Source organism: Octopus bimaculoides, chromosome 14, assembly GCF_046866305.1.
Source record: "Octopus bimaculoides isolate indiv1 chromosome 14, ASM4686630v1, whole genome shotgun sequence".
Lineage (NCBI taxonomy): Eukaryota > Metazoa > Mollusca > Cephalopoda > Octopoda > Octopodidae > Octopus > Octopus bimaculoides.
Genome location: NC_142941.1, coordinates 53795706 through 53809593, shown reverse-complemented (window position 1 = coordinate 53809593; position 13888 = coordinate 53795706). Strand labels below are relative to the sequence as shown.

At 35.4% G+C, this 13888-nt stretch overlaps 1 protein-coding gene across 3 annotated transcripts; it reads left to right on the top strand.

Annotated features, from left to right (window-relative positions):
* The first annotated feature begins 429 nt into the window (after positions 1 to 429).
* Positions 430 to 13805, top strand: LOC106868555 (fibronectin type 3 and ankyrin repeat domains 1 protein). Of its 3 annotated transcripts, none has more exons than XM_089362967.1 (14): positions 442 to 629; positions 920 to 1103; positions 2505 to 2632; positions 2867 to 2948; positions 3613 to 3687; positions 4397 to 4462; positions 5372 to 5586; positions 7260 to 7432; positions 8431 to 8475; positions 9884 to 9969; positions 11713 to 11795; positions 12096 to 12246; positions 12500 to 12567; positions 13725 to 13805. In XM_089362967.1, the coding sequence occupies exons 1-10, from the start codon at positions 620 to 622 to the stop codon at positions 9905 to 9907; spliced, it is 1002 nt and encodes a 333-aa protein (XP_089219093.1). In that variant the 5' UTR covers positions 442 to 619; the 3' UTR covers positions 9908 to 9969; positions 11713 to 11795; positions 12096 to 12246; positions 12500 to 12567; positions 13725 to 13805. The 3 variants fall into 3 exon arrangements, with proteins under 3 accessions (XP_014769354.1, XP_089219093.1, XP_089219094.1); XM_089362968.1 differs by having other exon boundaries at positions 9884 to 9994; XM_014913868.3 differs by lacking the exon at positions 9884 to 9969 and having other exon boundaries at positions 430 to 629.
* The last annotated feature ends 83 nt before the right edge of the window (positions 13806 to 13888 follow it).

Genomic DNA, 13888 nt, shown 5'->3' with positions numbered 1-13888 from the left:
TCAGGGAGGTGATGTTGGGGTGGAGGGGATTGCACAATGATGCCGTCGAGAGGAAGGCCCCTGAAACGGCGCGTATTCTCTCCTGGTGACCCCTTGCTAGCATCTGGTATGCTGAGCTTTCAATTGGCAGCACTTGCATATGCAAGTTTTTTCAAAACAAAAAAAAAATGCTCCAAACGCCAGCTTCATAATGACAAAGTTATTTTACTAAATTCTTCATTATTTCAAAACTTAATTGAAACAAATGTAATATATCTTAATAGAAACATGTTAACAAAAGGAAACGTGATACATCAAAATGTGTGTTGTGTGTGTGTGTGTGTGTGTGAGAGAGAGAGAGAGAGAGAGACAGAGACAGAGAGAAATGTGCATATTTTTACAAACGTGTGTGTATCAGTGAGTGAGTATATGTGTGTAATAAAGCACGTGCGTGTTTTCTCAATTCAAAACAGCGTCTGGTTTACGATTTTCTGAATTGATTTTCGTCAACTGTCAGTAGGTGAGAGTGGCGGATTTTCTTAAAGTCCCCGACCTCACAGGGTGGGGAAAAAGTGATTGTCAACTTCGTCTACCATAAGAGTTTATATACTCTGACGGTGATTTTTTACTGTATCCTGTAATGCAACCAGGTAAGTTGTCTGTGTATGTATGTATGTGTATTTAGATTCTTTATATTTAATTAGTTTTTCTCTCAAAAGAGAAAATTGGGTAATATGTTTATAATTATTTAGGTTTATTTTCCATTTTTGTGAACGAGGCGTTGAGGTCTCACGAGCTGTTACAAAAATAGCAGCAAGATCTCCTTCAAATCGCATCTTATGTAATACCTTTTTCATACTAAATAGTTGGACTTCTCTGATAATGTAAGAAATCCTAACAACTTTTTTTGTTTTTGTTAATTTCTATTTTTTCTTGTCAGGGCTAACTAGAATCTCAGAGTTCGATGTGATTGCTAAAAGCTATTCTACTGTGCATCTTGACTGGTCTTCTTCTCTACTCGAATACAAATACAGCATTCTAAATGAGACTGACAGGGTCTACTGCATCGTACAGCAAATAGTTGGGAGCGACGAAGATGAGGCTGAATGGAATGATATATATATGTATGTACGCCTACGTCATAATTTGTCTAGTAAAGAAAATAACTATCAAGATTTCATTTCTCTGAAAATGGATTTTGTTGTTTAGCTCCAGGTCATCTTTGATCCAGCAGACCTTTGATCAAAGATGTTCCAGCCACAGCCATTCTGTTTTTTTTTTTTTTTGTCTTTGTTTTTGTTTTCATTTTCTTTTAAACATATTGTATTTAGGGCCACATTATTCAGTGTGTTGTTTTATTCAGGTCTAGCAACAGCATAGAGATTTTCTCATTGATTCATCTTGTGCGTTTTCAGTTTAGCCACATATCAGTCTTTATTAAGCAAACCGATAATCAAAGACATTCCAACCATGATCATCCCTTGCTCATTCAAAAAGAATTCATTGAGGCAGATTTTCTATGGTTGGATGCCCTTCTTGCCACCAACCATCACCAGTTTCTAAGCACAATAATACTTCCCATAGACAGACATGTTTTGCTTGTTTACAGCAATCACATATCAAGTCAGTGACATCATGTAATATCACACACACATGTGCACACATGCACCCCCACCTACCCACACACATACACACATGAAGGCTTCTTTCAGTTTCCATCCACCAAATCCACTCACAAGGTTGGTCCATGACTATAGAAGATACTTATTGAAGGTGACATGCACTGTGCTTGGGGAACAGACATAACCATACAGCCTTGTTTATGCTTATTTGGTGCACTCTGTTCTCAGAATTGCAAGCCTTTGCAATTATTTCCCATCCTCTGATTTTTTATGAAGGCATCAACCTGTAGAAATTCAAACTGAACATCAACTACATCAGTCTCACCTGTATGGGAGAGCTTCTGTCCAGAGGCATAGCCAGGTTCAAAAGTTAGAGAGAGTCAGCACATGAAAAAAAGGTGCTGTGACACATACCAAGCAATTTTTAACCCATTTCTCTTAAATTGCACGAAATATTTGTTCATTAGTTTAATGTTTTAGTAATAATGTCATTATGCATGAAACTTATGACTACTAATATAAGTGTAGCATTAAAAAGATGAAACTCCACAGGATTGTCCAATGTCAAGAGGTTATGACATATTTTATGCAAGGAGCATTTTCTTTGATATTAAATAGAAATGGGTGTGTAGTGAGACAAATAGAGAGATAAAGAGGTAAGTTGGTGTTAACATAGTCAATAGATGAAAAAATTAAATCCAGCCCCATGACAGCATGGAAAATAGACATTAAAAGGTGGTGATGACAATGAAGAAGAACAAATACTTTAGTGATGAAACAAATAAACAAACAAATGGATAGGTGAGTGTGTACTAACATATGTATGGACCATTAAAAAGCTAATTAACAATAAATATATATTGATAAAAAAATCAACAACTAATATTTTCTTTTTATATGTAGTGGATATGGTAAAAGTAAAATTGTTGAAGACCTTCAACCAAAGAAGGAGTACAAATTCAGAATTCGCTTCCACCGAAGTGATGACGTTTACTCAGCCTGGTCACCAACAGTACAAGTTATTACCGATAGTAAGTCAACATTTTTGTTTTTTATTTCTATTTTATTCCTTTTACTTTGACTTTTTTTCTTTTCATCATTTACAAACTTTTGATTTCTTAACAGCTTCAGTTTGAAAGAAGATGATCTGGTGCAGCCGCCTGGCTTGCCAGCCCTCAGTCAAACCGTCCGACCCATGCCAGCATGGAAAGCAGACGTTAAACAATGATGATGATGATGATGATCTCTCTCTTTCTTTTATTCAGATGAACCATACTATGGAGAGAACTTGCATAAAGCTGTACGAAACCGATCTATGGCTGAAATTAAAACTGTTCTAAACTCTGGGTAAAGCATATTGTTTATTCATTTAATTTTTTTCGTTTTCTTTTTACCTTCTTTATTGTATCTCTACTCATATTTGCTATTTTTGTTGTCATCATCATCAGCCATCATTATAAACACCATCACTATCATCATTGTCAGCATCAACAACAGCAGCATTATTATCAACATAATTATCATCATTGCCATCATCTAAAGCCAAGAATGATATATCTAGTCATTCAAATTGCTCAGTATTACAAAAAAGGAAAAAAAAAACCCAATTTTCCTCAACCAACATCCTACCTTTTGTCTTTTAGGGAGTACATTTTGTTCTTTGAGTCCCTAAATCTTACACCGCTCCCCATAACATTGACAAAATGCTTTAATCTAGAATCCATGAGGGATTTCTTGCTTTTCCTCTTAATGCTACAAACCTGGAGTTAAACATCAGACCTTACAAATCCTTATTAGGATTCTTAAGGGTTGGTGATAGGGATGATCACAAGGTTTCTTCTGAAGATAATAATTATATTGAGATTTATGATTTATAATGATACTAGTGTTAAATATTGACAATAACGATGATTATTATGTTGATAGCAATGATGGTATTGGTGTTGTTGTTGTTGTTGGTGATAGGGAAGGAGAAAGGATATTGATAACAGTTTTTCATAATGTGTTACAGAAATATCATAGTTGATGTGCGAGATGATCATGGTCTAAGTGCATTAATGAATACGGCAAAACTGGGCCAAACAGAGTAAGTATCCATTGTGTATATACAGTTTCATGGTGTGTATAGTGCCTAGTGTTGAAATGAAATAGCAGAATAAGATAACTACTTGCTCATATGCTTTTGTGTTCAAATCCACTTTAGATATTTTGTTGTGTGTTTGGACAATTCTAGTCTCCATCAGATCACCTAGATACCAGAAATAAAAGTCAGATCATGTACAAATGCTACTGTTACATAAGATAAACTGACATATATCCTGAGGTGAACATCAACATGTGGTTGCGAAATCAAATATAGTGGAAGTTAAAAACCACTCTGAGCTTGGGACACATTTACACTTGACACTTACAATGTTTTGTGGTGTATATAAGGTCTACAGCAACCCTCATACAACCAGTAGAAGTTTTAATTTTTCTCTGTTTTCTACAGACTTATTAAACTAATGAGAAAGTCATAATTCTCAGCCTTGCATTAATTACATAAAATTCAAAGCTGTACACCTTTTCTCTTCATACAGATCTCAACCAGAGCAGAATCAATCATTGACTCCTGGTGCCAAATGTTTCAGCTAAATAAGGCACCCATTTGTCATTTCTTTAGTGTATTTAAATGTCTGGTGGTCAAGAATATATCTGGAGATTTTTCATTAAAGTTTTCTTTAAATAGTTTGGTGTAGAGTTCAAAGTGTTAGAGAGTGAGAGAAGATAACTAAACTACATCCTTTGTATTTCAGTGTTATGAAAATGCTGTTGTCCTTTAATGCTTCTGTTAATGCTAAAGATGAGTCAGGAAAAACAGCGTGAGTATTTAGAATATCTTGTTTTATTTTGTGGTGGGGAGATAGGTCTTGACACATTAGAGCAGTAGTAGTAACTACTCATTACTTTGCAGTAGCTAACTTCTGTCACTAGATTTTATTGCCATCCATAGTAAAATACTAATTTGAAATAAAAAGTTTAGGGTGACCTTTTTCTAGATACACACATATGATTTGTTATGAATGATTCCTATGCTTTCAAAAAAACCCAAAAAAACCTGAGTTTCAGTAGCAGATAATAGCACCTTCTAGACCAGGGGAAGTATATATTTATGCCTGTGCTTGCAGGAGTAAATTCAACAGATGTTATGGAATTTTAAGTGAGTAATAGAGAATGTGACACATTTGAGTTTTCAACAGTGAAAATGCTAGCATATCATTCAGCAGTAAGTTCTGCACACTCTTTGTGGCCTGTTTTGGGATTATGAAGAGAACCATCTGGAGAGTAATGCTTTTGTTCCAAATACACATATTTCCAGAACACTTTATTATCCTGGTTGGTTTTCTTTTTAATCAGTTGATTGATATGGTTTTATCAGCCCCTCACTATCTATCTATTTAAAGCTATATATGGCTATGTTATGGCCAAACTTACAGTTTGTTTCTCCAGTCTAGAACTCAAATTAAAATTTAATAAGATAAAGAAAAAATAACATTTAAATTTCAGTTTAAAAAACAAAAATAATTTCAATACTTTAATAAAATTTTAAATTTCAGTTTCATTTCTCTCCTTCAAAACTCATCTCTGGCTTTTCAGTTTAGTGAAATATCTCAGTTTCATTAGAACAAATTTTCAAAATAGAAGCATACATGTAAAAGAAAGCATATATGAAATAACGGGGGTTTTTTTCTGTTTTTTTTTTTTTGTTTTTTTTTGTGGTGTTATTTCAGTTTAATGCATGCCTGCTTCCATGGCCAGTTACCAGCTGTGAAGTTACTGATTGAGAATGGTGCACTCTATGATGATTATGATTTGGGTGGATCTAGTGCAATTCATTATGCCATTGACAGCTGCAACTGTGAGCTCATCGAGTGGATTTTCAAATCAGGAGCAGATGTGAACTGTCGAGACAGAAATGCTGGCTGGACTCCATTGATGCGGTGTGGTGAGTTTTGTGTTGATAATTTGATTATTTTCGTTTTCTTTTTCCTTTTACAAATTCATTGGAAAGCACACATGCATGTGTTCCCTCTCCTCCTCGGAACTTTCCAAGAAGTCACCCTTCCTTGGACTTTTCCAGGTAATTTCGTACCCAACCTTGAAAATTTCCAAGAAGTCCTTCCGTGGAATTTTCCAGGTGATTGTGTCCACAACCACGGAACTTTCCAGGAAGTCGCCCTTCCTTGGACTTTCCAGGCAATCTCTTCCCTGTTCATGGACTTTTCTAGGTAATTTCGTCCCCAGTCTCGGAACTTTCCAGAACATGGACTTTTCCAAGGTAATCCCGTCCTTGGGCTTTTCTAGGTAATTTGTCCGCAACCACGGGACTTTCCAGGAAGTCTTTCCATTTCGAGGAAGTCCAGCCCCTGCCTTGGACTTTTCCAAGTAATCTCTTCCCTGTTCATGGACTTTCCCAAGTAACTTCGTATCAAACTGGAACTTTCCAGGACATGGAAATTTCCAGGTAGTTTCGACCCCAACCACGAAACTTTCCAGGAAGTGTTTCCTCCTCGAAGCTTTCCAGGAAGTCACTGCTTCCTTGGACTTTTCCAGGTAATTTCGTCCCCAATATCGGAACTTTCCAGGACAGACTTTTGTAGGTAATCTCGTCTGCATCGTTGGACTTTTCCAGGTAATTTCGTTCATCACCACGGATCTTTCCCAAAAGTCCTCCCCTTCCTTGGACTTTTCCAGATAATCTCTTCCATGTTTGTGGACTTTTCAAGGTAATTTCGTCCCCAACCTCAGAAATTTCCAGGAAGTCTTTCCTCGGTACTTTCCAGGTAATTTCGTTCCCAATAACCTGGAACTTTTCAGGAGATCCTTCCTCACCTGGGAACTTTCCAGGAAGACCTTCTGGAAACTTTCCAGGAAATCCTCCCCTTGGAACTTTCAAGTCCTTCCCCCTTCTCGGAACTTTTTAGGAAGTACTCTCCTTCCTTGAAACTTTCCAGGAAGTACTTCCCTCGTCTACCTCCTTGGAACTATTCAGGAAGTCTCCCCCTCTCGTTCTTTGTAAGATCATTATATTGTGCACATGTAGTTGTTATGCATGTGCCTGGTGCACCCTTTTCAAATGGGTAGTCATGATGGGTATAATGGGCTTCCTAAATTTTACCTCAGTGTCACTTTGATGGCATGCACTGCTCTCACTCAATAATAATAATAATCCTTTCTACTGAAGGCACAAGGCCTTGAAATTTGGGGGGAGGGGACAAGTCGATTACTTGATACTAGTAATGATAATATATTAGTAATGGTTTCAAATTTTGGTACGGAGCCTTCAGTTTTTTGAGAGGAGGGGCTAGTTGATTACATTGACTCTAGTACTTCATTGGTACTTATTTCCTCAACCCTGAAAGGATGAAAGACAAAGTCAACCTGGGTGGCATTTGAACTTTTAATTGGAAAAAGCAACAATTACTTGCTCAATTTAATACATAATGTGAAAGGAAATCAACCACTGTATGTTGGATGCTACATAATGGGCTTATACCAGGCACCTCAAAAAATCAGACTTTACATAAAGACCACATTAGTGGTCTTTGAATTTCAAAAACCTCAGACTATATCAGTGAAATGATGCACACATTACATTTTTTCTATCTGTTTTGATAGCCTCTCTTACTGGTAACTCAATAGTTGCTATGACATTAATTCACAATGGAGCCAATGTTAATCTCCAGGATAGTGATGGGAAGACCTGTTTAATGATTGCTGTCATCAATGGTCATCAGAAATTTGTGGAAGTTCTCTTGGAGAACGACGCTGATACCACAATTATAAATAAGGTTAGTAGATTGTCATCTTTACTTTTTTATCTTAATATAATCATCATTATTGTTATTATTCATTGTGAAGGTTTACATAAAATGGGATGAGGAGGAAGCAAAAACAATGAGATAAAAGGTATATATACATAGTATACAAGTACATGAATGATACAGTCCTCCAATAATGACAATGGGTTCTGATTTTGGTACAAGGCCAGCAATTTTGAGGGGAGTGCAAGTTACATGGCAACCTTACTAGTACCAGTGGCATGGAAAAATTTCAGGCCTTTACCTATAATAGAAAGGACTATGAGAATAGTGGATTAGTAGAATGGGTGGCAAGTTGGACTTAATTACTTTACAGTATTTAGTTATACTCCAAGTTCAAATCTTCACACTGCATTTTATTGCATTTTAGCTTTCTAGGGTTGATAAAATAAATATCAGTCAAGTACTGGGCTAAATATAATTGATTGTACCCCTTTTCTGAAATGTATGGCCTTGTGCTTATGTTAGAAATTATTGTTGTAGAAGATGGCAGAATATGATGGAAGAAATGAATTGATAAGCTTCCTGACTAATGTCTTTCAGTATTGAGTTTTGTCTCTTAATGTTCTGGTTCTTGATCCTACTATTTCTGTTTTCTTGATGATCCTTTTAGGATTAATGAAATAAGGACAAAAAACAAACTATGCTCTAGAGATCAAGGTTCAATAAAATAATTAAATTGGGGTTAATTCAATTGATATATTACCCATTCCTCTTCCAAAGATTGTCTTGACACTTAGGAAGAAATCAACAGCCCTTTATATTTTGAGTTCAAATTCCACTCAACTTTGCTTTTCACTGTTTCAAGGAGTCAATGAAATAAAGCTATTGGAAAGTACTGGGAGCAGTTTAGTGGACTATATTGAATAGACTGTTCCCCAAATTCAAAGTCTTTATTAAAGAATCACTAATATATATGAACAACCATTTACATTTATTGTTTTTTGTTTTTCTTTCTCCCTTTTCAGAGTGGCCGATCAGCATATGACATGGCTATTTCCCTTGAAAAAAGAGTGAGTAGCTTCACCATCGAAGTTAATTCTTTATCTCTTCCTCTTACTCTGTTACATCTGTCTTCTTTTACTTCTACTAGCCCCATTCTGATCTAATTAAGCAGCTCCTAAAATATGGATTTTTTGGAACCAGGAAAAATTAAAGGCCAAGTTGACCTCAATGGGATTTGAACTCATAGCATGAAAAACTGGAATATTATTGCCAGGCATTTTGTTAAATGTTTTAATGATCTTACAAATCCACTGTGTGATTAGGTAGGTAGGTTGGTAGGAAGGTAGGTAGCTAGGTAGGTAGATAAATAGGTAGGTAAGTAGTCAAGTGGCAAATATATAGACAGACGATGGCCTGGCAGTAACATCACTTTGACTAGACATGGTTCTTCTATCCAAAAGCACAAAGATGATCATTGTGACTGATTTTACTGTGCTTTGGGAGGACAGACTTGACATTTCTCAGTAACTGAAGAAATTCTAACACCAGGACTTGGTTAATGAAGCAATTGTCAAAGAATGGCATGCAGCCTCAGTCCCCACTGAAGTCAGCTGTCATGTTTTCCCAGCAAGATCAGTGCACTGTTTCATGCAGAAGATTGGTTTGGAACCCAAACATCAGAAGAAAGCCTCAGAGGAGATCACCTCAATGTGATCCTTTTGTTGACAATGATTAAAACTATCATATTGTTTGAAACCCTTCTGTACCTTCAGCAGGTATCTCAAGGTCACAAAAGTTTCACCCCTTACTCTGTATACTTCTCCTGAGCGGAGGCAATGAAGACTGAACTAGTTTTTACCTACAGAAGGGCCCTATCTGCAGTCTTTTCTCAACCTCAACCGCATTGAGGTGATCTCTGCTGCCATGTCAATTCTTATTTGGAGTTATTGCTTTCCTAGGCAGGTAAAAGGACTATTGTTGTTGGATTGACAAAATCCTTAGAGCATCAGACAAAATGCTTTGCAATATTTAGTTACAGCCCTTCACATTCTAAGTTCAAATCCCACTTTGTAATTACTTTGCTCTCCTTCCTTCCAAGATCAGTAAAATAAGGAATCAGTCAAATACTGTGGTTTATTTAACTGATTGTTCCCTCCTCCAAAATGTGTGATATTAAATCAGTGTTAGAAATCAATACATAAAGATGTTTTAAGGTCTGTGAATATTTGAATGGACAGCAGCAACTGGCCAGTACTCATCCCATATAAGGTGGTCTTTCATTGCAATATGATTGAATCCCCTGTTATCCAGCCAATTTCATGATAATTTATTGAAAATGTTACTAATATCTATAAACAGCTATTTCAACTTAGCATGGCATGTTAGCAAAATCAGATTGTTGATGTTCAGCACCTAATAAGTTCAACACTTAATAACAGCAAGGATGTCTATGTATACATATCTATTTACTTTTAGGTAGGCTGCTGCAGTAAGAACTGAGTGTTTTGAGCATGAACATCAAGCAACTAATTGAGAGGCTGGCAGTTCATATCCTATCACAGGCAAAGTGTTATATTTTCAATCAAGGCACTTAACTTACAAATGATTCAGTCTGTCATTTTTTTTTTCCATCTTTTAATTAGGTGATAATGCAATGCTCATAACCAGTTACAAGGTCATTGAGAAGGAAGGAGAAACACATCTTCAAATTGGAAATCTGGCCTGAAAGCTTTCAAAACCACTAAAGACATTTAAAGTGCCAGGTGGTGCTGTTAAACTGGGCAAGTAGGCCATGGTGGGATTTGAACTCAGAATGCAAAGACCTGGAACAAATACTGCAAAGTATCTGGTCCAACATTCTTACAGTTCTACCAATCCACCACTTTGGACTCTTACATTTTTATTGACCCCAAAAGAGTTGGAAAGTGAGCTAGCCAACTTCTTAACTAGACAGCAAAGTCTGTCCCTTGTAAAGGAAACTAGATAGACAGAGATTCTGAATTACAGGTGCACACGAAACAGCTAACCTTGTCTGGCTCTGGCTTATTGAGTGCTTGCAGATTACTGTGTTAAGGAATACTCAACTATTTTCACTATAGAGTTCTATATTTAAGAGATGAGGAATTATGTACATTATTTACATTTGATGGATATTTGTCCTCATCTTGTTTGTTATTAACACCATATTTCGGCTGATATCAGAGCACTATCAGTGATTCAAAAAGTACCTTAAGAATGAGAACCCAGGTTCGAAATTTCCCCAAGACACTCAATGAAGGCTGGAGAATATATCAGCCGAAACGTTATGTTAACAATAAACAAGATAAGGACAAATATCCGTCAAATGTAAATAATATAAATAATGTATTTTCACTATAACTGAGCAAGTAGGTACTTCCATTGAGAAAACAACTGAAATATTCATCTTGAAAGTGATGTAAAATCCATATCATCATCATTTTAATGTCCACTTTTCAATGCTTGCATAGGCTGGACAGAGTTAATTGAGGTAGATTTTCTAGAGCTAGATGCTCTTCCTTTCACCAACCTTTACCTGTTTCCAAGCAAGCTAATATTTCCCCATTGTCAGACATATTTTCACAGAATATTGGAAATGAATGACCCTGTTTGTATGACAGTGAGATTCATCTACAACTATCGTGATATCAAGACAAAGCAACACAAACACACACATGGGTTTCTTTCAGATTCAATCTACCAAATCCATTCACACAAGGCTTTGGTTGGCCTTGGGTTAAAGTAAAAGACACTTGTTCATGGTGTCACACAGTGTGACTGAATCTGAGACCATGTGGTTGGGAAGCAAACTTCTTAGTCACACTGCCATGTCTAATATAACTTTCCAACATTGGCACAATGCAGCAGATTATAAGAAGAGCACAGTGAGTTGAATTGATCTCTAATATAGAACCATTGCATTGCTGTTATTTAGTGCCAGGTCAGCCCACATTGAGCAAATGCCTAACGAAAGACATTTCAGTTGTGACTAGCACAACATTCCTAAATTCACATTATCAGTATGTCTTTGTCTTTTAAGATGGCAAAGTATGCTTTTAGAAGGAATTTGGCTGGTATTTTTAGCATATTGAGCAACCACTTACAAACTACACCTTATTGATTCAGGAGTCCTCAGAATATGTTGATTAATATTTATGCCCTTCATTAAATGACTTCTTTTCTTACTTTCACAGACTTCTGATAGTTTTCTCTGATTCTAGTTTTTATTTCATGTTCATTTGTTAGAATTTGTTTTAGAAGACATGTTTTTCATCTTTATTTGCCAGGCAATACAAAAGATAATGAACCCACATGATTCACTGAATATAGAAGGAAGGAAAGTTAGCTTTGTATAACCCACAGAACCTAGGTATGTGTCTGATATTTGTATACCTACTAACACCTTTTATTTCCCTCATCACATCTATGTAGATATATATATATATATATATATATCATCATCATCATCGTCGTCGTCGATAGACAGACTCTTATCAACATCATGTGGTCTATTTTGGACAGATTCATTCCATTCATTAATAATTCAAAAGAATGCATTGAATGTTTGACTGAAAAGTATATTGTAAACCATGCAACACTAATAATATAGATGCACAGGGCTAATGTTGACCTGCAGACATAGTATGAAAATTTTGTTATCTCTTTTCAGGGCAACACTAAACATTAATGATATTGGACATCATATGTTGCAAACTTGTATTTATCAGACCAACATTGATGAAAGTCCAGCAAAGAATTTTTGCCCAAATTCCAGGATAAAAGCTAGGAACTATGGCATGGACATTACTAAAGACATTAAAGTAAATACATTATATATTATAATCTAAAAGAATCTATGTAAGTGCATATTGAGTATTTTGTTGTTTTGCATAACATCTAACACTACTGTTTGCAACACACATGCATGCACACGAACATGCATACATACGCATGCACACACACGCACACACAAACACATATATATGACTGAAACTAATTCACAAATTATATCTTTATATATAAATGTATGCAAACATCTCCATAATACAGAATGCTCTTGTTCTGCACTTATAGGAATTATAAAGCATGACCACTAATTTAGTGGGTATGGCCTGTGTTATTCCACCCTCACAGTAACTCAGGTAAGCTGTAACAATTTTGAAAACTAAAATCACAATCCATATATATACAAATAATTTTTTTAGAGAAACAATATATATTTAGTGTGACTGTAAAGTGTTCAACCACTCTGCTTTTCATTTTTCTGCTGTCATTCGTTGTACATTTTACAGTCTAGTAATGACAATTCTTTAAATTTATTTGTACAGTAATGCCTTGATATACAAGTTTATTTGTTCCCCGGAGACCACTCATAAAGCGAAATTTCATTAAGTAGAGAAATAATTCCCCATAGTAGCAATATAATAAATCGTAATTTGTTCCCAGAAAAATATTTTACCCATAAAGTTTATAATACTCGTAAATAAATGGCAATAAAACAACAGTAAAAACTATTTTATGTAAAGTAAAAAGAATGTTAAGTTCATTTATAATAATAATTTTTTTCGCTGCATTGACATCAGCACTTGATGCTTCTCCTTGCACTTTGATGGAATGTCACCCATGTTGATTTTTAAATCAATCAAACCATCCTCTGCTTGCAACAAAAGTTTGTTTGTGTCACCTTTCATTTTTGTAAGCGTACTGAAAAGAAGCAATGCTTTGCTACAAATCGATGCTTGATTAACATTTATATGCATGCATTGTGTTTTTTCACTTATCCATCCATTTAAAAGTTTTTCCATTTCCAGAATAATGCTTCCAGCATCTATTTTACAAGCCCAGGTTGATTGTAAAGGCTGCATATTTCTCACTTGATATAAATATTTTTGTTTTTCTTTAAGAATTGTGCAGACAGTTGATGAGTTAAGTGAAAATTTGTCACAAATGTTTTTCACAGTTGTACTGCTATCATGCATTTTACAATTTCATAATTCATTTTCAAGGTGATGACTTTTCATTTCTTTTTGTTTGCGTTGGTATCTGTTGTACACTTTCGTTTAGACATATTTGATGATCATATATCTTAAAACCCTAACCCTAAGCCCTAACAGTAAAACTTAGCTCTACTGCCTAACACCTAACCCCTAAATCTAAGCCCAACCCCAATTTTAAGCTCTAAATACTAACAAACTCTTAACTAGTAACATGTATCATAAATTATACTGAATTTTTGTTTTAAATGCTGTAAAATGAATCAGGCTGTCTACTATATGCTTTAAAAAATTTTCTGTTTCAGACAATAAAGTCAAGGATTCCCAGTCTTTGCTGTTTAAAGCAGAAATGCAAAGAAATTTTTTAATAAAAAATGAAACTAAAAGTTACGGGTTTGGTGGAACTTATTTTGAAATAATCATGCTTTATCTTATAGCATCAAGATTTTAATGATATGATTGTTTACTT

Excerpts from the sequence above, each read along its gene's own strand:
- LOC106868555 (XM_014913868.3), top strand. Across the intron at positions 3,688-4,396 it reads GCAAAACTGGGCCAAACAGA|TGTTATGAAAATGCTGTTGT; the intron begins GTAAGTATCCAT and ends TTTGTATTTCAG. Across the intron at positions 8,476-11,712 it reads CTATTTCCCTTGAAAAAAGA|GCAATACAAAAGATAATGAA; the intron begins GTGAGTAGCTTC and ends TTTATTTGCCAG.